The sequence below is a fragment of the Polistes dominula genome, unplaced genomic scaffold (genome assembly GCF_049000335.1).
Source record: "Polistes dominula isolate Pdom_NZ unplaced genomic scaffold, Pdom_raw_medaka contig_82, whole genome shotgun sequence".
NCBI classification, from domain to species: domain Eukaryota; kingdom Metazoa; phylum Arthropoda; class Insecta; order Hymenoptera; family Vespidae; genus Polistes; species Polistes dominula.
The window spans coordinates 4,357,481-4,378,171 of record NW_028301046.1 but is presented as its reverse complement, the minus strand read 5'-3'; the positions used below and the strand labels follow the sequence as shown (position 1 = coordinate 4,378,171).

At 27.9% G+C, this 20,691-nt stretch overlaps 6 protein-coding genes across 9 annotated transcripts; 3 read left to right on the top strand and 3 right to left on the bottom strand.

The window, feature by feature from the left end:
• Nucleotides 1–13: 13 nt before the first annotated feature.
• Nucleotides 14–2,038, bottom strand: LOC107074705 (uncharacterized). The gene is made up of 7 exons (XM_015336370.2): nucleotides 1,884–2,038; nucleotides 1,621–1,806; nucleotides 1,430–1,538; nucleotides 1,208–1,321; nucleotides 976–1,131; nucleotides 843–896; nucleotides 14–714 (listed from the first exon to the last, which is right to left on the bottom strand). The coding sequence occupies exons 2-7, from the start codon at nucleotides 1,780–1,782 to the stop codon at nucleotides 200–202; spliced, it is 1,110 nt and encodes a 369-aa protein (XP_015191856.2). The 5' UTR covers nucleotides 1,783–1,806; nucleotides 1,884–2,038; the 3' UTR covers nucleotides 14–199.
• Nucleotides 2,039–2,147: 109 nt separating this feature from the next.
• On the top strand, nucleotides 2,148–6,612 carry Cdc16 (cell division cycle protein 16). 4 transcript variants are annotated; one of them, XM_015336324.2, is made up of 12 exons: nucleotides 2,148–2,534; nucleotides 2,610–2,762; nucleotides 3,065–3,229; nucleotides 3,340–3,499; nucleotides 3,582–3,834; nucleotides 3,920–3,999; nucleotides 4,093–4,182; nucleotides 4,265–4,574; nucleotides 4,653–4,815; nucleotides 4,930–5,122; nucleotides 5,302–5,616; nucleotides 6,144–6,612. In XM_015336324.2, the coding sequence occupies exons 1-11, from the start codon at nucleotides 2,421–2,423 to the stop codon at nucleotides 5,589–5,591; spliced, it is 1,971 nt and encodes a 656-aa protein (XP_015191810.1). In that variant the 5' UTR covers nucleotides 2,148–2,420; the 3' UTR covers nucleotides 5,592–5,616; nucleotides 6,144–6,612. The 4 variants fall into 4 exon arrangements, with proteins under 4 accessions (XP_015191810.1, XP_089031540.1, XP_015191809.1 ...); XM_089175414.1 differs by having other exon boundaries at nucleotides 6,112–6,612; XM_015336323.2 differs by lacking the exon at nucleotides 6,144–6,612 and adding an exon at nucleotides 5,781–5,880.
• On the bottom strand, nucleotides 6,361–8,985 carry LOC107074668 (CAAX prenyl protease 1 homolog). Its single transcript, XM_015336326.2, has 6 exons — nucleotides 8,740–8,985; nucleotides 8,474–8,620; nucleotides 8,065–8,268; nucleotides 7,473–7,988; nucleotides 7,252–7,395; nucleotides 6,361–7,117 (listed from the first exon to the last, which is right to left on the bottom strand). Exons 1-6 carry the CDS (start codon nucleotides 8,839–8,841, stop codon nucleotides 6,899–6,901), a joined length of 1,332 nt encoding a protein of 443 aa, XP_015191812.2. The 5' UTR covers nucleotides 8,842–8,985; the 3' UTR covers nucleotides 6,361–6,898.
• Nucleotides 8,986–9,161: 176 nt separating this feature from the next.
• Pex13 (peroxisomal biogenesis factor 13) lies at nucleotides 9,162–12,195 on the top strand. The gene is made up of 5 exons (XM_015336361.2): nucleotides 9,162–9,946; nucleotides 10,142–10,408; nucleotides 10,501–10,748; nucleotides 10,859–11,038; nucleotides 11,155–12,195. The coding sequence occupies exons 1-5, from the start codon at nucleotides 9,882–9,884 to the stop codon at nucleotides 11,619–11,621; spliced, it is 1,227 nt and encodes a 408-aa protein (XP_015191847.1). The 5' UTR covers nucleotides 9,162–9,881; the 3' UTR covers nucleotides 11,622–12,195.
• A 137-nt stretch (nucleotides 12,196–12,332) lies between these two features.
• LOC107074695 (transmembrane protein 26) lies at nucleotides 12,333–15,563 on the top strand. The gene is made up of 6 exons (XM_015336360.2): nucleotides 12,333–12,802; nucleotides 13,347–13,524; nucleotides 13,652–14,059; nucleotides 14,215–14,585; nucleotides 14,707–15,057; nucleotides 15,154–15,563. The coding sequence occupies exons 1-6, from the start codon at nucleotides 12,609–12,611 to the stop codon at nucleotides 15,191–15,193; spliced, it is 1,542 nt and encodes a 513-aa protein (XP_015191846.1). The 5' UTR covers nucleotides 12,333–12,608; the 3' UTR covers nucleotides 15,194–15,563.
• A 137-nt stretch (nucleotides 15,564–15,700) lies between these two features.
• LOC107074549 (uncharacterized) lies at nucleotides 15,701–20,650 on the bottom strand. Its single transcript, XM_089175413.1, has 4 exons — nucleotides 19,631–20,650; nucleotides 18,543–18,846; nucleotides 18,304–18,456; nucleotides 15,701–17,366 (listed from the first exon to the last, which is right to left on the bottom strand). The coding sequence occupies exons 1-4, from the start codon at nucleotides 20,278–20,280 to the stop codon at nucleotides 15,840–15,842; spliced, it is 2,634 nt and encodes an 877-aa protein (XP_089031539.1). The 5' UTR covers nucleotides 20,281–20,650; the 3' UTR covers nucleotides 15,701–15,839.
• Between the last annotated feature and the right edge of the window lie 41 nt (nucleotides 20,651–20,691).

Genomic DNA, 20,691 nt, shown 5'->3' with positions numbered 1-20,691 from the left:
ATTAAAAAATAGATTTATATTAACATATTTTTATTTCTCAATGTGGTACATGGTCATAATTTTACTCGAACTGAAATTTGTTTGCTTAAAATTTTGTAAATTTTTGCGATTATACCTACGCGATGCACTTGGTAATCTAAACAGAGAGTACATATTAATGATCATATTTTTCAGATCATGACATTTTGTAGTCGTTAGATCAAGTTTCTCGTATTTTTGCACTTTTAAGATTTTCGATTCCTCTATTTAATGTTCTAGGAGATGGTAATGGGTAGCCTTGTTTACGAAGCTCTTTGTAACCCGATAAACCACAAGCAAATTTTATTTTATATGATTTATCTAGCGTGGTATTCAGAAATTTTGGACTTTTTTTACACAAACCGGTCATAAGTTTCACTTGATCTTCATTAAAAATAGAAGAAATTCGGTTTTTTAAGCTGTTATTCATATCTACTTTTTGTTGTAAATCTTTGATCTGCTTTTTAAATTGATTTCGGGACTTTGTATGGTTTGTTTTTAAAATCTTAATTGTTTTCAGACTTCTACTTAACAAAATTTTTAATTTTTTAATTGTATTAACGCAATCCTTGTGATCTCGACCTTCACTCGAATTAATTTGATCACAAATACTGTCAATTTCTTTAAACAATAGTCCATTACTTGTATTTTCAGTACTTTTAGATGAAGCGTGTAACAATTTTTCATTAGTGTCACCTGCAAAATTAACGTAAAAAATACTATATTAGACAATATTACACTTCTAAATACTAATTTATACTGTTATATTTACATATTAGATTTCTAAAATAACTTTACTATTGTGGCTAAAATTAGTGACTTACATGGTTGTGTTATTGTGGCATGCTCTTCGAGTGTTACATTTAACAATGAGGTACCTAAAAAAATGAACGTTTATTTTTATTTTTTCCTTTATTAAAAATTAAAAATGTCTTTAACTGTAATTTATTATCATACTTGTAACATCATTTGCTGGAGTTAAAGGTGACGAATTGGATTCCACACAGCAAGCTGAATTCTTTTCAAGTACTGGACTAGCAGTGGAAACATTTTCTGATATTTTTGTTGTTGATATGCTTTTTGCATTTTGTTTGGACATAATTTCTTGTTGAGCTACGAACAATTGAAATAATTTTTAAATAAATTGTAATTGTAATTAAAACGTACTAAAAATAAGACTACTATTTACCTGTAATAGAAGTTGTAGTAGTAGAAGAAGGTACATTTGACAAAGAAGAATTATTCATTACGTCTCCCAGTACTTTTCTTTTCAAAATACTTTGATTAAAAAGTAATTTAATAACTGAAACAATATATAATGCTACTACATATTTATAAGAAGTAAAATGTACAAAGTACAATATTATATATAGATATCAAAATAATATTCAGAATAAATTTAATATCTTACCTTTTTTATCTGTTAAAGTACTAGATTGGATAAAAATAGTAGGTACTGCAGTGCTTTTTAAACGCTTCTTTCCTTCTACTATCTTCCAACAGTCTTCGGAAAAATGTTTCTACAAATGATTTATTTCATTTAATATTTATTAGTTTAGTTTAAAATCAATTAAAAATTAGTATAATCGGACAAAATCTTACATCACATAAAACTGAATATTTTTTCACATTTTCAGCTACAACATTACTATTTTGCAACCACAATTTTCGACGTTCTTCTTTTTTTGGAAAACGAAAAAATTTACGGTCTGGCGTAGTTCTTGTTGAACTTTTGCAGTAATTAAGAATACATTGTCGAACCATGATTATTTATCACAAACAATAAGTCTGTAAACAAACGATAAGTTATAGGTTAGGTTTGTACATTTATACTTGTAATAATTAAATGAGTAAATTAAACTTACACTTATAGAAAACTACTTTAAAAAAACAAAACAATTAAATATAAATATCACAATAAAAACTATAAGTATTCCAAACTTAAACTAACCACAGCCGTTAATACATACTAAAAATAAACATGGCTGCGCGTTGGATCGGAAGCGGTCCCTAAAATTTTCAGCCAATGGCACATGAACAGTATGTATGGCGCATCCCTCCTATAGGATCCCTAGGTCTCATTTGTTCAGAGCGCTATCTCACGGTAAAGGGACAAACTTTACCTCTCATCTTGCGGCTTTGTATAAATACTTGGAAGTATCTCCGTATAACCAAGAAAATTTTTCATTTAAAAAAGATACAGTATTATATTGTATCCTAGTTAATTACATTACTTTCATTTTTTAAAATCTAATCTAGGATCGTAATCTATAATATATTTATATAACGTACAGAAGAGATACAATTTTCTACATAAATATTTACATCACACATAACCTATTCCAACATTTGTCATAATAATATTAATCTATTAGTTTCTAATTTGAAAACAAACATTTGATATGGCTTGTCAAGTGGCTAATGCGAATTGCGAAAAAATGCAAAGTTCTATGGACAACAACAAAGATATAGACTTGAAAAACTTCAGAAAACTAATTAAATCCTACATCGATTTGGTAATATTCTTTTTTATTTTTTTAGATTAGAATAAGTAATATATTATACATTAATATTTAATATGTGCTTTACAGCATTTGTATAGTGCTGCTTTATTTTGGGCAGATAAAGTTGTTTCATTGAGTAACGAAGATCCAAAAGATATATGTACTTTAGCACATTGTATGTATCTTATGAAACAATACCATCGAGCTGCACATCTTATTAGAAGTCGAGGACTTGAAAAGGTCTAAGAAATAATTATGGAATATTAACACATTCAAGACTGTCTACATAATCCTACATCATTTAAAATTTTTGAATTGAATATCTGTGACATAGTTCAACGTTATTTCAAAATCTGTTGCTTAATGTTGTGTTAACGTGTTTAACATAAAAATATTACATTTTTATTATTCAATTTTGTTTAATTGTTAAATGTATATTTTTATTATATTTACTGTTAGAACATCCGTTGTGAATGTGTTAATATTATGTAATATTTGTCGTAAATTATTATATGGTTACTACAATATTGTGAATTTTCCAGACTTACATAATGTGTCATTATTTAGTAGTAAAAAGTCTTTACGAAGCAAGGGAATATAATGAAGCTCTTCAAGTAATTAATGAATCTGAAATTTATACTAATATAAATCAACCAGGAATTAATTTTAATGAACGCCCTGATATTCTTGAAGATACTCCAAAAAATGTAAGTTTATTACATTAATATTAATATTAACATCTCACGCTATGATCTAACGCTCAGAGCTATTTACCAAAAGTTAGTGCTATATATTTGTTTATTCGTTATTCTATTAGGTACAAAGTGCTATATTATATGTAAAAGGTAAAGTTTATCAAGCTATGGATAATAGAGCGATGGCAACAGATTGTTACAAACAAGCTCTACATTGTGATGTTTTTTCCTATCAAGCATTTGAATCTCTTGTACAAAATCAAATGCTATCAGCAACAGAAGGTTCATATTGAAATTATCTTTTACATACATATAGACATTGAATAATGAAACCTATAATAATGCAGTTATTTAATTTTATTAGAAAGAGAACTATTAGAATCTCTTCCTTTTGGAGAACAATGTACGGAAGCAGAAGCTGAGCTATTACGTTTATTGTATGAAAGTAAACTAAAAAAATATCAGGAACCGTATAAAAAACAATCATTGGCCAGTTGTAGTGTGATGGGAATCCCTGTAATTGATAGATTATCAGATAATCTAGATTTAGAAGTTTCTGAAGCTGAAAGATTATATTATAATTGTGATTATCATAAATGTTTTTCACTTACAGAAAGGTGATTATAAAATTTTCTTCCTTGTAAATTATTCAATATATTATACAATATTATCTTTCTTTTTTACATTTAATTAATTACATAGAATTTTAAACAAGGATCCATATCATACAGCATGTCTACCAGTACATATTGCCTGCTTAGTTGAGTTAAAAAAAACCAATGGTAAATATTATATTTCAGTTAGGATATATTTATCTACAACAATACTATTTGCTTATAATAAATTCTTTGTTAGATAATATTTATCTTTTTCAGCATTATTTTATTTGGCGCACAAATTAGTTGATCTATATCCAGATATGGCTTTAGCGTGGTTTGCTGTAGGATGTTATTATTATAGTATAGGTAAAAGATTCCTACCGATTAAAATATCCTTCATAATTTCTTTTTTTTAACTTACCTTTTAAATTATATGTTTACGTTGCAGGTAAAAGTGACCCAGCCAGAAGATATTTAGTAAAAGCTACAACGTTGAATAGTTTATTCGCGCCAACTTGGTTAGTGTACGGGCATTCATTTGCAGTAGAAAATGAACACGATCAAGCAATGGCTGCTTATTTCAACGCATCACAATTAATGAAAGGTTGTCATCTTCCACTTTTGTACATAGGATTGGAATGTGGATTAACAAATAATCTTAAACTGGCTGACAAGTTTTTTCAACAGGCTCAAGAGATAGCACCAAATGATCCATTTGTTATACATGAAATGGGAGTAATATCATTTTATAATATGGAGTAAGCTCTTATTATATATTTAAACAATATTTGAAAATCTATCTAATTTATCGAAAGTTATAATTTTATCTAATGTAGTTACAAAACTGCAGAAAAACAATTTAAGGAAGCTATGAAAAGAGTTCAATGTGGACTTAAGGATGTTATTTTACCTAGTAAATGGGAAGCGCTCTTGAATAATTTAGGTCACACATGTAGAAAGATGAAGAAATATGAAGAAGCTTTGACTTATCACCAGCAGGTATAAGATAATATATATACATTATAATAATTTAAATCATTACTTTTTCTTATATGGAAAAATTGAACATTTTACTATAAAAACATGTAAGTAACATTTATCATTGTATCGTAGGCATTAGTATTAAACCCATTAAACCCATCAACATATTCAGCAATAGGTTTTATTAATGCTTTAATGGGAAATATTCAAGAAGCAGTTGATGCTTTTCATAGAGCTTTAGGACTTAGAAGGGATGATACATTTACAACTACTATGCTAACTTATGTCATGGAACAACTTATTGATGAAGCTCCACCATATCCTGGTATATATATATAGTTTATTACTCATAAACAATTCTTCGTATTTCAGATGCACCTATTGATATTCCAAAATATATAAATTACATATTTCAGATGCACCTATTGATATTCCAAAATATATAAATTACATATTTCAGATGCACCTATTGATATTCCAAAATATATAAATTACATATTTCAGATGCACCTATTGATATTCCAAAATATACAAATCCTGACTCTAGAATAGAACCAGAAATAATAGAATCTACAAAAACTTCTACTAGCACAGTTAATTCACAAGATCAAGACATCGGCAAATTAAGAGTTAATTTATTTTCTGGATGGGGTGAAGATTCTAATAAACCAGAAACAAATACATCTAATAGAATTACAGACTCCAGAGATACCGTTGTAAATTATTCCACTGGTGACATAAGTTCTGAAGTTGAAATGTTAGATTCATCAACGGCTCATATAGAATATAATTAAATATCTCTGATACATGTTTCATAAGGTAAATATATTTATTAGATAATAAATTATATTCTTTTATAATAATTCAATTTATTATTTCAATTTGAACATTTTCAAATCTTAGTAATATGATTATATTGATATAAACAAAAAGTAATAATTCTCTATTAAAACAAACAAAAAAGTGTCAATCAAAATTATTAGTTTTGCAGAAAAGTACTTTATAATATTTACTACTTTCTTGTCTGATGACACCATAATGATGCTCTATATGAAAAACGACAGTCAATAGCTAATTGCATCATAGTAGTGTCGCGTGCAAACCAGTAGTCAAATTCTGATCGAATATGCATATAAAATTAAGTTTAAATAAAAGATTTTATATTTAAATATTTATTGTTGCTCCAATCTGCCTTTTAGTTTACATTTTTTAACATATATAATATATTCCTGACATTTCTTGTAAATCAAGTAAAAGTGGATCGAAAAATTGGTTTGTTTTGAATAAGGGGGCAAGTTAGGTTATCTTCTGCAGGAAAAATGCCGTTTATACGTCTTTTCATCTAGGGAAAGATTAAGGTTGCCACGAAGGCCTGGGAAGACGGAAATCGAGTTCATCTCGGAGGAGGGAGGTGTAACATTTTAGAAACTTGTGATTTCTCATTTTTTTTCTTTTCTATTTAATCAGACATAGCCACAGCAACGTGTGGCGAAGCACAGCTAGTATGGTTATAAAAGTTATTGACATACTAAAATTTTGTATTTTTTAATTAAGACATCTGAATTATTTTAAGTCCATTTATATTTCACATTTTATTATAAAGTTTTCATTCACATCTTATAAATTTAAAAAAATGACAAAACGCATGACAAACATAAGTACTTATCTAAAGAAATGCATAAACATATATACACACATATTTTGTAAAAGATAAATCACTTGTGCGATAAACTTACAAAATGTATATAGTGTGTATGTCGTATAACATAATATCAGATTAGTTATAAAATATAGAATGAAGATGTGTACCTTCGATTAATGACAATAACTTTTTAAATACGTTTCTAAATGCAACTTATTAATTTTTAAACTTGGTAGTATGAAGATAGTGATTCTTTAAAAAATTATTTTTAACAAAAACTAATTTTGCTACAAATACAATACTCTTCATTTACTTTTTAATTAAAAGGAAGCATTTGTAGTATATTTATAATCACACGTATACAATATAAGGTATATACTATTAGTCACCTTTTTCATAATTACCAGTTGAATGAAATTCACTTCTACTCTTCATGTGTTCAATTTTATGTTATTAATATTAATCTTCCTTATCAATAGCACTAAGTCGCTCAAGAATAGGTGGGTGACTATGATTCCAAGCAGAATACAATTTATCATATAAAGGATAACTTAAATTATCTTTCTGTAATTTAATCAATCCATTTTTCAATGGTTCGCTATATCCCAATTCAACAGCCATTTTATCCGCTTGAAATTCAAATCTTCTCATAATAACCATTGATATAAATTGCATTATCTAATAAAAAAAAGTAAATGTTATAAATTTTTTTAAGAATATGAATATAGAAATACATTCCGAAATTTATTCTTAAAATTAGACCACAAAAATATAATGAAACAAAAAAAATATTAATTTATTAAAATATTTACCGTATTGAGTGGGAATAAGATATATTTGGTCACAATGATAAATCCAATGAGTATTGGTTGTGAATTCTCAAAACCAAATCCAACGAACATTGGCGTATAATTCATTAATTTAGCAAATGCTACAAAAGTTATGACGAAGTTGATCTATAAAGAAAAAATTGATAACATCTAATATCATTTAATATAATGAATAGAAAATTTATTGATAACTAAAACTATACCTGTGATAATAAAAATCCTTTTAAAGTATGATTATACTTCCAATGAGCTAACTCGTGAGCAAGTACGCCCAATACCTCATCTGTCTCACAACCAATATCTTTATTAGCATCATCTTTATCTGGTTTGTAATATTCTTTCACAAGGGTATCAAATAACACAATTCTTTTGTGTTTATAAAAACCATACAAATATGCGTTACTATGCGAAGACCTTTTGGATCCCTCGACAAGATATAACTTGTACAAAGGAAACTTTAAAGAAGCAGCAAGTGCTTCAATCTTTTTCCTTAAATCTCCTTCCGGTAAAGGAGTATACTTATCAAACAGTGGTGCTATTACTTCCGGATATATGATCATCATAAATAAAGTTACAATGACAGAAAATGCCCATAAATAGAAGAAGAAGTAATCTCCACCATTCATAACAATCCATATTACTCCAGACATAAGAGGTACCACAATTATTTCTAATACAAGCACTTTTAGCAATTGATCTTTTACAAAGAATAATGGTTTCTATAATATATAACATAAATAAGTAATTGTGATAAGAATAAATATTAGGAAACTAAGGAAAACTATAGGCAGTTACCTGTTTGTTAAATCCGTGTTTCTCTTCCAATACAAACGTGTCATATATACTTAAAGGTAAATCAATAACTTCAGAAATGATAATTTTAAGAGATACGCATACAGCGCTGACAACTATTTCATTTTCATGATCAAGACCAAAGTATTTTGCTAACTGAGTACTCCATTCCCAATAATAATAAAACGCAAAGAATAATAGAAGTATCTATAAAAGTTATGAATCACTATTAATTCTATTTAATAAAATTAATTATAATAGAGTGTTGTGTAACAGGTGGTACAAACGAACAGGAGGTGAATTTACACGTAAAACTAAGTTGAAAATGTAGAATAAAATTGGTTTTAAACCCTGCTCGTTTTTACCATCAATTACAGAACCCTTGTATTTAGTTTATGGTATGATTACTTACAGAATTAAAACATTGAGAATATAAATTTTGAACTAAATTATAATTGTTTCTATCCAAAGCATAAAGACGTGCTTTATCATACACATCTTTGGTCATAATATCTTTTACATTGTCAGGTATGTTGACAAATCGTTGTAACAATTTTCTCTGTAATAATATTAATAATAACAATAATAACAATAATTATCATCATTATCATAATAACAATTATTTAATTAATTAATAATATAATGTTAAATCATAAATCCAACAAAAATGCAACTTACCTGACGCAAATTCAGATAGAGTTCCCAAAAGTACAGAGCCCATGTTATAAATAATAACTCATAACGGATATTTTCTTCAAAAAAAGCCATGAGGCTGGACATTACTAATATATATATATATATTATAAAATATATGTATATATATATCTATATATACACAGATTAATGAGACTTAATTATATAATGGTTAATGAGACCAAAAGCATTGTATCCATACATAGGAGCTTACCGGAAACAATTACGTATAGTACACGATCACGTTGTTTGATATAAAATGGCGGTGGAAAAAGTGACTATAGCTAATCTTTAAGTTAGATCCACATGAAGGATAAATTAAATAAAAGATAATTTGTTAACAAATGTGTTAGCCAATCATTTATTTTTTAATTCAAATTATTTGATTTAAATAATATTTAATTGAGTATTATACAAAAAAAAATTATTTAAATAAATAATTAAAAATATATAGTTTATGTCAAATTATGCAAATCATGTTTACAATTCGTTTTTTTTTTTGTTAATAGTTCAATTCTTTATTAATAAGATTTCAAGATTATTGATTAAAGTTTGAAATGTTGCTATAATTGAAACTTTGTAAGATAGCGCCCTTATCTGATATTAAAATCAAATTGTGACTTTGTAATTTTTTTGTTATTGATTTAAATTATTTTTTTCATATAAAAAAAAAAACTTTCCAATTTGACGATATGAAAGAGTTCGATTGTGAAAGTTTCGTTCGAAACATTTTGACATTTCTTATTTAATGGCTATTTTAATGTCATTGCAGTGATAAGAGAAAATAAGACTTCATTCTTGGTTATTTTAAACAATTTAAACAATTTAATCAAGTTATCAATCTTAAATTGTTACTTAAAGAATTAATTAAAAGTTTCTATATTAATTTTTTAATAAACAATAAGAAATTAATAATAATAATAATAATAATAATTGGTTATAATTAATAATAACCATAATTTTTATACAAGTAGTATATTCACATTAACATATCTATGAATACTAATAGAGTATGAACTTTGATCCAAGATATCTATGCAAGTATTTATTGCGCCATTACAGTTTTATCATTTTAATCATTCCAATCTTGCAAGAAAAATTGAAGAATATAAATTCTCATTCCTGAAATGGCTCAGGAAAAAATGAACATGTCTACGAATCAATTGAAGAATGCATCCTCTCTTTTTACAAGGTATTTGCATGTGAATGAAATATAACTTTTTATTTGTAATACAAATTACAATAAAACCATAAGTAATATGTATATATATATATAATGATTTTGAGGTTTAAATAAAAATCAAATGCATGGCATTAGAAGAAAATATGAAAATATATTTGAAAATTCGTTACAAGCAGAAAACTTATAAATATTATCATTTTACAGCACATCGGGTATCCAACCATCTTTTAATGCGTACAGTGCTCCAGCAACGAGTGCTCCTCCTCCTTTACCACCACGACAATCTATGGGATATAACGATTATAGACCAGGTTATTTAAATAGTTATGGGAATTATGGAAACATGAATAATTATTATAGAGGATATAATAGCTATGGTTCTTTCGGAGGATATATGGGAGGATATATGAACAATTCAAATTATAATAACTATGGGTTTATGGGTGGACCTAGCGGAGATATAGAAAGTAGGTATGTGTTGAATGTTTTAAATTAATACTTTCAATAACTATAATATTTATTAATAGTGCTTAAACTATATTATATTAATGTATGTTATATAGATTTACACAGTATGCCGAAGAAAGCACAAGATCTACTTTTCAAATGTTAGAAACTGTCTTGCAAACATTCTCTTCTATTACAATGTTATTGGAATCTTCATACTTTGCGATAACAAACTGTTTTAAGGCTATCTTAAGCGTTGCAGACAGCGTTGGAAAATTACGTTCTACTCTTAGTCACCTTTTGAGTACATTCGCTTTAATTCGTTTCTTAAAGTGGATATACAAAAAAATTACTTACAAGATTGGTAAGTTGTAATAATTTTCTTAATTAATGAATTATTCACAAATATTCAAATATATCATTAATATTGTTTTAATATAACATGCTACATACAATATTATTATTATTATAAAGGTTTACGTAATGAAAATGTTGGCGAAGAAGAATTATGGCAAAGATCATTAGTTCAAGCAGTAGGAGGCCAAGAAAAATCTACTCCCATATGGTCTAATTTTCTATTTTTTGGCATATTCGTTATTATTCCTTATTTGATTCACAAAATATCAAGTAACGTTAAAGAACTTAAAGTAAAATGTAAGTTTAGTTGTGGAATTGAAATTCAATGTAATATATACATTTTTTATTAATATAAAAAAAATTATCATTATTCAATATATTAATATATATAATTATAATTTGAAATATTGCAGGTACTGATCCTAAAGAATGGACGAATTTTAAAGAACCAGTCTACGTAGCAAATGTATTATACGATTTTACAGCTACGTCTAACGATGAAATGAGTCTGAAAGTAGGACAGAAAATTTGGTTGGCCCCTCAACCTTTACAACCTAAAAATATACCTGGTTGGTGGATAGCAACAGATAGCAAAAATGTTGGTTTAATACCATCAAATTATGTTACTATAGTAGCACAGCTTAAAAAAAAGACAGAAGTAAAACCACCTGAGAGTTCTATTTCTAATGTATCTGCAACATCTTCTACGCAAAATGCAAACGAAATAGAACAAAATTCTTTGTTAGATAGGGGAAATAATAATTATAAAAATAGTAATGAAAATGTTGAATTACTTGAAACATGTTATAAGGAAAATCAGAAAATTGAATCTCCTGAAATATCTAATAAGACTGATAATAGTGAAAAGCTTTTGGCATAATATATTATTAGAAAATTATATATAAACATTAGAAAACATATTTATAAATTATTCAAAATATTTAAATATAAATACTTTGACATAAGAATGGGAAATACATAAGCGTTTTTAAAAATTAACCTTTGAAAATCAATTTTCATATATAAATAATATATAATATGAAATATTAAATGTGTATACCACTTTTATAATTATGTTTAAACATACAGTATGAATAAATATGTTATTTTAATATTTTACATAATTTAATCTGTTAAATATTCATAAAAGATGATTATTAGTTACAATCAAAAATCTAAGCGAAATTTATATAATTTATTATAAAGAATATTTTTTAAAAACTGTTTAATCATTATCTCTTTAAGCACTTTATGCAGCTATTATTTAAATCTCCATGATTTCAATTCTAGAAAATTATTCTAATTGTGTCTAACTTGATAGAACATTGTACTGTCGGTAATACAGAAAATATAATATTTTAAGAGTAATCAAAATAGTTTTAATGTTAAATCGTTATAATAATATACTTAATTATTGTGAGAGTCAAATAAAATGAAACAATGAAATAAACAAATTCCTTTGAATGAATAATAGTAAAAGTATCGACATTTTCTAATACAAGATAATGCATGTATCGATAATTTGCGCGTGCGCGCGTGGATTTAAAAAAATAGACCGAAGAATGATTCTAGAGTTTGTCCTTTCTTTCAGTTCGAACGCACCAGGTGCGATAAAATAACTTGCGACGAGTGAAAGTAATTTGTTTCTTTTTTTTTGTCATTTTTTCTCATTGTACATTTCAAATAATTATTTGTATTCTCTTGCAAACGTATAAACCGAATAGTTTCAAATTAATGTTCTACTGCGTTACGATCGACGTAAATTTTTTTCTCATAAATACAGAAAGTATTAAGAAGTGTTTCGTTGTAATACAAAGAGTAAAAAAAGAAGAAAAAAGAAAATAAGCATATAAATTAATCATCAAACATGGCTAAATTTTTAGCTACTGTAAAAGCCATAATAACACGTTTGGTATTCGCGTCGCATGGTTTTATCGCTATTTGGCAGGTAACAACTTTCAAAAAGAATCCACTTTTCTGGTACTTGAGTTGTCCAATTTTGCTCCTTTTTTTTGAGGGTATTTTCACGCTCACCATAAAAGAAAATCAAGAATGGAAATGGTGAGTTTTAACTATAAAATTTCATTTATATCTACAATGCATTTTTGGCGGGACTATATTTTTTTCTTTATAAATATTAAGAATTTCATAAAAGTTATCTTAATAATGTGAAATCTGTACAATATGCACACATTATTGGATAATGAATGATAAATAATTTGTAAGTTTTTTTTTCTTTTATATCAATACTTATTAAAAACAATAGTGAAATAACATGAAACATTTAACGTAATATTAGAATCTAAACTAAATATATATTTTCTTTTATTTCTAAACAAAATCGAACGAATAGTGCTTTTCTAAAATTATACAATAGGAAGGGTGTGTTTTTGTGGGACCATCTCCGTTTGACAGACGGAAATTGAAGCATTAGTAACTCGAGAGCGGCCGAATTGGAATCTACTTTGTATGATAGTCGGATAGGATAAAATATTATTGACTTCGTAAAAATATTGTGAACCACTAACCTGGATTCGATCTATCTTTTTTTATTATTATTATTATTTCAAACTAAGTCTACAAATTGTGTTCGTTTTTATTTCAGGTTTTGCCCTTCGGTATTTTTATATTTGAGCAGCGTGGTCCCAGCAATTTGGCTTTTGGAGCTCGACAAAGTTGATAAGAGATTAAGATCTCGAGAATCTAATATTAATATATCCGAAAACTTCGATTTATCTAATTTGGCAGCAGAAGATTTAAAACACTTAGAAAAAGCTCTCGGTGTACGTTAAAAAAAAACAATAAAAGATTCGTTCACTATTTTTTTTTTCCTACATATTTAACATACTATATATATTTGTTACATGCATAATCGAATTTGTAATTATTTTTTTATTTAATTGTAAAAAGGTAAACATTAATTTACCCGACATCCAAATATCCACCGAAACCTGGGTGACTCTAATCGAACAATTTTTAATGCTCATCTTAATAATCGGTCGGTGGATGTTACCCAAAGGAGATCTAACGAGAGATCAGTTGAGTCAGTTACTTTTGGTTTATATTGGAACTGCTGCTGACATTATCGAATTCTTTGATTCCTTCAAGGAGGACAGAATAGCTCGCGAACCTGTTCTGGTATATTTAACTTTGGGAATTTGGGCTTGGTCGTTGATGCAATTCACGGTCGTTCTTACTGCTACTAAATCGAGAAAATCGCGATTATCTTCCGGAAGTGCTATGAAAAAGAGGGTGCAAACGGAAACAGGCTGTTGCAGTATTGATATTTGGGGCATTGCTCTTAACATGATTCTTCAGGTATATTAATCATTATATATATATTTTATATCATACCAAATTATTATACATAAACTTGTATATTGTATAACAAAAATTACATAACTTATAATATAAAAACATATACACAATATCTTTCTTTCTATTGCTGTTTTCTTTTTTTTTCTTTTTTACAGGACGGACCTTTTTTAGCATTTAGACTGATATTAATAATACATTATCAAATAGTCAGTTACATGAACATATTTTTTACCTGTAAGAACACTTTGGTAATACTCTTGCAACTGTACAGATTATACGTCGTTCACAGTGAAACTAATAACAAAAAGAAGAAAGAAAAGTACGAAAAATATGAAATATCTAATATAAGTATCATTTCTCGAGCGGATATGTCGAAAGAAACAAGAAGTAGAAGATCTCAAGAAGATAAAAAAAGGAAAAGAAAAAGGGAGAGAGACATCGAAGAAAATTTAACCGATTCGGAGGATTCTACCGAAGAAATCGATAAATTTGATTCATCGCCAAAGCAAATGATTCGTTCTAAACGGTAAGAGATATTTTTTTTTATTTTAATTCGATCGATCTCATTTGATTTAATAAAATATTCGTTATTTCATCGTTTAATAAGATTTATATAAAGAAAGAAAAGAAAAAATGTATTATTATAGAAAAACTCGTCAAGATACTGGTTACTCGACTTCGAGTTCTCGCAATTCGTCAAAACATATAAAATCGCAGAGACAAGAGAATAGAAAGAACAAAGGTTCGCGTAAATACGAATCCAAAAATCGGGAGGATTCGAGTGACGATGAGAAACGTAAAAAAAAAATCGACAAATCTAGCGAAAGATACGAAAGAAGAAAATTTGTGGATAATAAAACAAAAAGTAAGAGCGAAGATTCGAGTAAGAGTTCAAGTAAAAAAAACAAATGTGAAACTGAAAGTGATACCTCGACGCAGGGTCTCAATGATAATAAAACTCTTAGTCAGAGTAGCGATTCTGAATCTGAAAAAAGAAGGTAATTTTGTCTAATTTTAATATTACATTATATGAAAATAATTTTTAAAATCCATTCTATTAATTAAAATATTTATGTTTCTTAACGTTATGATAGCAAACGAATTCAACGTAAACGACGACAAAACAAGGACTGACAACGAAATCTCGGCATTGTTGCTTTGTTTTTTCTCTACTTAATAATTTTCATCGTTTTTGTACTTATTATACATACCGGAATTAACGACGGTTTAACATTAGTCTCTAAAACAAAAAGTAATATTTTATATCTTAATCAATCAGTCTTTTCAAGAGTAGAAAGTCATTTAAAAAATTATTTAAATAAATCTACGATTAGAGATTAAATATTTGAGAAAGCCTTTTTACATAAGTATTACATAATCATATTCTAATTTAAATAAGATATAATAAAATATTCTAAGATTTTAATTATTATTATTAATTAAGTTATATATAAAGTTTCTATATAATCCTCGAGTTTTTTACTAAGCTCTAATTTTTTCTCTATTTCTCGATTCAACAAAATGTAAACTAATAAAATTTATTAACATTCCTGTAATACCAATAACTTCTTTTCTTTTTATTTTTTATGAATTATTTTCATACTTAAAATACGTAATACAAAAGGAACTCTTATTTTTAAGTAATTATATTAATAACTTAACAACTTAATAGTATAATTAAAAATTACCCACATATTATAGTTAACATAGAAAACGTAAAATAATGAAAAATATGATCGTAACAGGATCATTCTTCTTAATATAAAAAACATTAAAATTTTTAAACAATTTTGTTATTCCACGAATCCAACCATTGAACAGATTTATTGGTGGTATCAACGTAACTATTTAGACCTCCTTGATGAGTACCACTAGCTGTAGCACAATATAAAACAGCTGTACTTTCTAACAATTCTTGCAAAGATTGTGTTTTCGTTGAATTCTCCATTTTTGTTGTATTACATTCTTTTTTTATAGAATTTGTTAGATTAGAAATTTCTTCGCGAGGCAACATCTCATAACTTCTGTAATGAAGCTGAGATTTCCTTCTGTTTTCTCGACGAGGAGTATAATTATTAGCATTAATATTATTCGTACTGATTCTAGTATTTTGTAATGTTGCCTGTTGATGTTCGTTAAATGTTGATTGCGTACGATCAGTGGCATCTAACGAATCTTTGATCTTTTCCACGGTGAAGTGAAATCTTCTCCATTTGCCGTGAGGCAATCTAATACTAGCTTGTCTCTCTGTGAAATTTCCTCTTGAATTAATATCTATTCTTCCTTCCTCTTTGCTCCATATAGTTTCTTTCAAATTTTTCGAATTGTTACGTAATATGTTAGGTTTTTGAATTTTTAAAGGAATATTACAGTTCTCTCCCGGTATAGTTGACTTCCTTGTTATACTTCTATTATATTCAGAAAGAATTTTTGCAATTTCCGATGTCTCGTTTGTAGACCAATTTTCAATGTTATTGTTGTTAGTAGTTGTACAAGATTTATCTTTATTTTCTCTCATTGTTATTTCTAGTGCCGATCTATCGTTTAAATTCTTTTTCACATTTGGAATATTTTGATTATCCTGTATATTGTCTCGTTTCTCTTGTCTAGCAGTAAAGAGACATTTGGTCATAACGATATTTTGCTGTGGCTTGTTAGCATAACTTATCGTTCCCTTTCTACAGAAATGACTAACATTGCATGCAGCATTTTCGCAACTCGAAAAAGAATTTTCTTTTGGTATAAGAGTTTTATAAATTGTATTGACTTCCATCAATGCCTCGTTATCTATGGTATCCGTTAATTTATTTGTATTAATCTCGTTAGAGAATGGTTTATATATTTGATTAGACGATGTTGAGCAACAATGCGAAGTTTTAGCGTCCGTAGTTCTTACAAATATTACAGAATTTTTTGGTGATGGTCTTGGAAGTATATTAGCAAATTTCAATTGACTGTTGTGTAAAGTTGGAACATTATAGAAATTATTAGACGGTTTTGGTCGTTCCGTAACAAACATTGTTGTCGGTGTTGTAGCAGCAGACCAAGAATTAGTTTCAACATAATTAACAGAACTCTGAATGCTCTGAGACATAGCAATCGCATATCCTTTCAAAAAGTTTTCTTCCTCGACAGATTTTTTCGAACTATTGGTAATTGAGTTGTCCAATGATTTTTTGTTACAATTTCGGAAGTTTTCTGAAAATTCTTGTTGTTTCTCTTTCGACGTATCGGTGAAAGTACGTTGTTCTTGTTGATGTAGGTTTTTCTTATCTTCAGTATTCTTTCGATAGACTGTACCTAACGTCTACAAAAGATATGAAAAAGTATAATTGTGCTGTTTATTTTGAAAGTGGCCTAACTCCATTTTCCAAAAAAATCAAGTTTGCTACCGTAATAGTTACATTTTTTCATGATCTTTTCATTCTGAAGCAATTTGTGAATAATATATTTAAAATCATGAAGATTTTGTAACAAGAAAATTTGCTGATTAATGGAATGATGTAAAAATTTATTTTGAAAGTGGCCTAACTCCATTTCAATTATTTTCCAATTGTACGTGGTTATTGTATAAGACGGACCAAGAAAGTTCGAAAATATTGTATTGACATCTCTATATAAAAATATCAGACAAATTACAACAGCAAAATTCAAAGATATAATTGACCTATTACGATATATACCACCGAAACATCATGATTTCTTCAAAGCCCTTTCACACACACACAAAATGTAGATGAGTAGTAAATTGTTTAGTAGGTTATGTTTGTAATTTTGTACGTTATGTAGTTAAATGTTTTGAATCGCATGAATTATGTTTCTGAAGTGTTTTAAATATATGTAAAATAAACTGAGTATTGTTTTTTTTCAATTTGAAGCATCTTAAATTGTGTTGAATGGACTTAGGCCCCTTCGAAATTTTATAACAAATCTGGTTGTTAATTTTGAAAGTGGTTTAACTCCATTCGTGGTGAGAAAACGCAATAATTGCCACTATTTTAAAACGTTCCGTGACACGTGTGCCACCGGTGGTACACATTAAACTTTATCATCAGGCCACGTGTACCGCCGGTGGTACACTTAAACATATTTATTTAATGCGCAGAAAATCACATGGCCTGAACGACAAGTCAGGCATGGATTTTTTCAGGAACATAAATGGAGTTAAACCACTTTCAAAATAAATGGCTCAATTAAAGATTTGATTCTTTTTCAAAAATTCTATTGCATTCTTAATGTTTCACCTTTCTACTTCGTTGCTTCTCGTTGGACGATGACCATTCACCATTAGGATCTACCGAGACCACTTCTACTTCAAATCGATCAACGATTTCTTGATAAGAAAGTCCATCTAAACTGACGAAATAACGTCCCAAATATTCAGCTGCAAGTCCGACCTACAATAAATACATTATATTTTCTGTTTGTTAATGAATATGTTTAAAAAAAAAAAAAAAATTATAACATGAAAAATATTTTTCACCTGCGGATGAAAAACCGGCCTTTCATGCATTCCATGAACAGGCCATTCCTTCCATTGAGTTTCGTCTCTTTTCGTAGGTGCTTGGTAAGTAGCTCCAACATTACACATTTTACGAGTAACCGATCTCGTGTTCATATATGGTGTGGGTGATGATTTAGTTCGATCAGAGACCGTAAACATCGAATTTTCGAAGGAATCTTTCCTTTTAACCGACAACAGACACTGTCTTGGACATCGAAAATTTTTATCCATGTCTTTCTTACTAACCCGCATTGGATTTCGCCTAACTTCTAAATTTCCACGGCTAAAAGTAAATTCAATGTTAAATAACGATTTATTTCATTTCACTTTTACCGAAACAAGGTAACGTTTCTTTTTTTTCACTACTGTTCAAAACTCAAACTAAAAAACCGAACACATTATTTCGTATGAATAAATCATCCGAATGGAATTATGCTATTTATCGATTCATTGATAATTTAGAATAAGAATAATGAATAAACGACTCGTCAAAATTGTTCGCACACGTTAACTGTAAATAATTTTAATTAATAATGATATTAAAATGATTAAATCACCAGTAATTATCGCTATCGTTGGCCATTTATCGATTATGTTTTGTTCGAAGTTTTGTTAACACGTTGCCGCAAATGACGGCTATAGCCGTGTCCGATCTTCGTATTTCTAAGCACGATCGTCAAATTAAAAGTATGCGGCAACGTGTTAAAATGTTTTGTACACGATCTCAAAGTAATTCGAGACTATCTGTATGTTTTGTAAAAAATAAATGAAGAACGGTGTCAGTTACATATTACTTCTCTCTCTCTCTCTCTCTCTCTCTCTCTCTCTCTCTCTCTCTCTCTCTCTCTCTCTCTCTCTCTCTCTCTCTGTATCCGAAAAAAAAGTTAAACATTCATCTTAAATTCTACCATAAACTATTATTTACGAACTCCTCCAAAAAGGATAGGATAATTTAATAGGAAGATGTTATTAATCGTTTAGTTATTTATTTTAATAATAATAAAAAAAAAACTGAGAAATTAAAAAAAAAACTTAATCAAAATTAAAGAAAAAAATCCAAAACTCACTTTTTATTCCTCATCGTCCGATTAATTCCTTTTATTTTCTCAACAAGAGAATTAGAATTACAACTATCTCCACTGCTACCATTTGTTTTGATTAAATCTTGTTTTTTATGATCACTGTCATCTCCAAAAGATCTTTTATATTGATTAATTATCATTTTACAAGGAAATTTCAATGCATCCATGTTTCCTTTTTTTAAATTGCCGCTCGTAGAACAACCTGATTGATTATTGGTCGAAATTTCAGATGATGTCACCGGCACCGTCATAAAATATTCTGACAGTGCCATCTGAGATTTCTCTTCTTTTTGTTCCAAAGTATACAAACTTCTATTGTTTCTTTCCATTTTTTTTCTTTCTTCTTTAGATTTCCCTTCTCGGTTTATATTATTTTCTCTCAGTGATATTTGTTGACATAATGATGCGATGTTTCCGACATTTTCTTCGTTATATTCTATCACTTTTGAACACTTGCTCGAAGAATCAATGAATACGCAATTAAAACATTTGGAATTTTGATAAAATTCAACATTCTTTTCCTTCCAATTTATTAATTTCTTGTCACTCTCATATTGGATTATTTTATTCACAATAGTATTATTTAAAATATTCTCTTCTCCTGTATTTAAAATCAAGTTTACTTGTTTATCCATTTTAAAAAGATACAATTTAATAGATTAAACAGTACAAAAGAAAACACTTGAATCGTTTAACGTTGTTTATAAAATTAAACTCGGAAGATTGTTTTATTCATTTGAAAAACAAGTCTATGTCTTTTAATTAGTTTTGTTTGATCACCTTCAATGTATTATAGCTCACGAAACAATTTTTATACAATAACGAACAAGGATTCTTAAATCGGACACGATAATAATCCGTCACGAAATAAAGAAGCACATTAAAGAATGTCTTTCACGTTGTCTACTAACGGATTGGTCGTTTTTCAAATGTTTTTATTTTCTCACATTGGTACGATGCGTCAAGGTTGCGTCAGGATGGTGTTATCTTTGAAAAGAAATGAAGTCATTTTTTTGTTTCAAAGGTACGATCCAAATATTCGAACG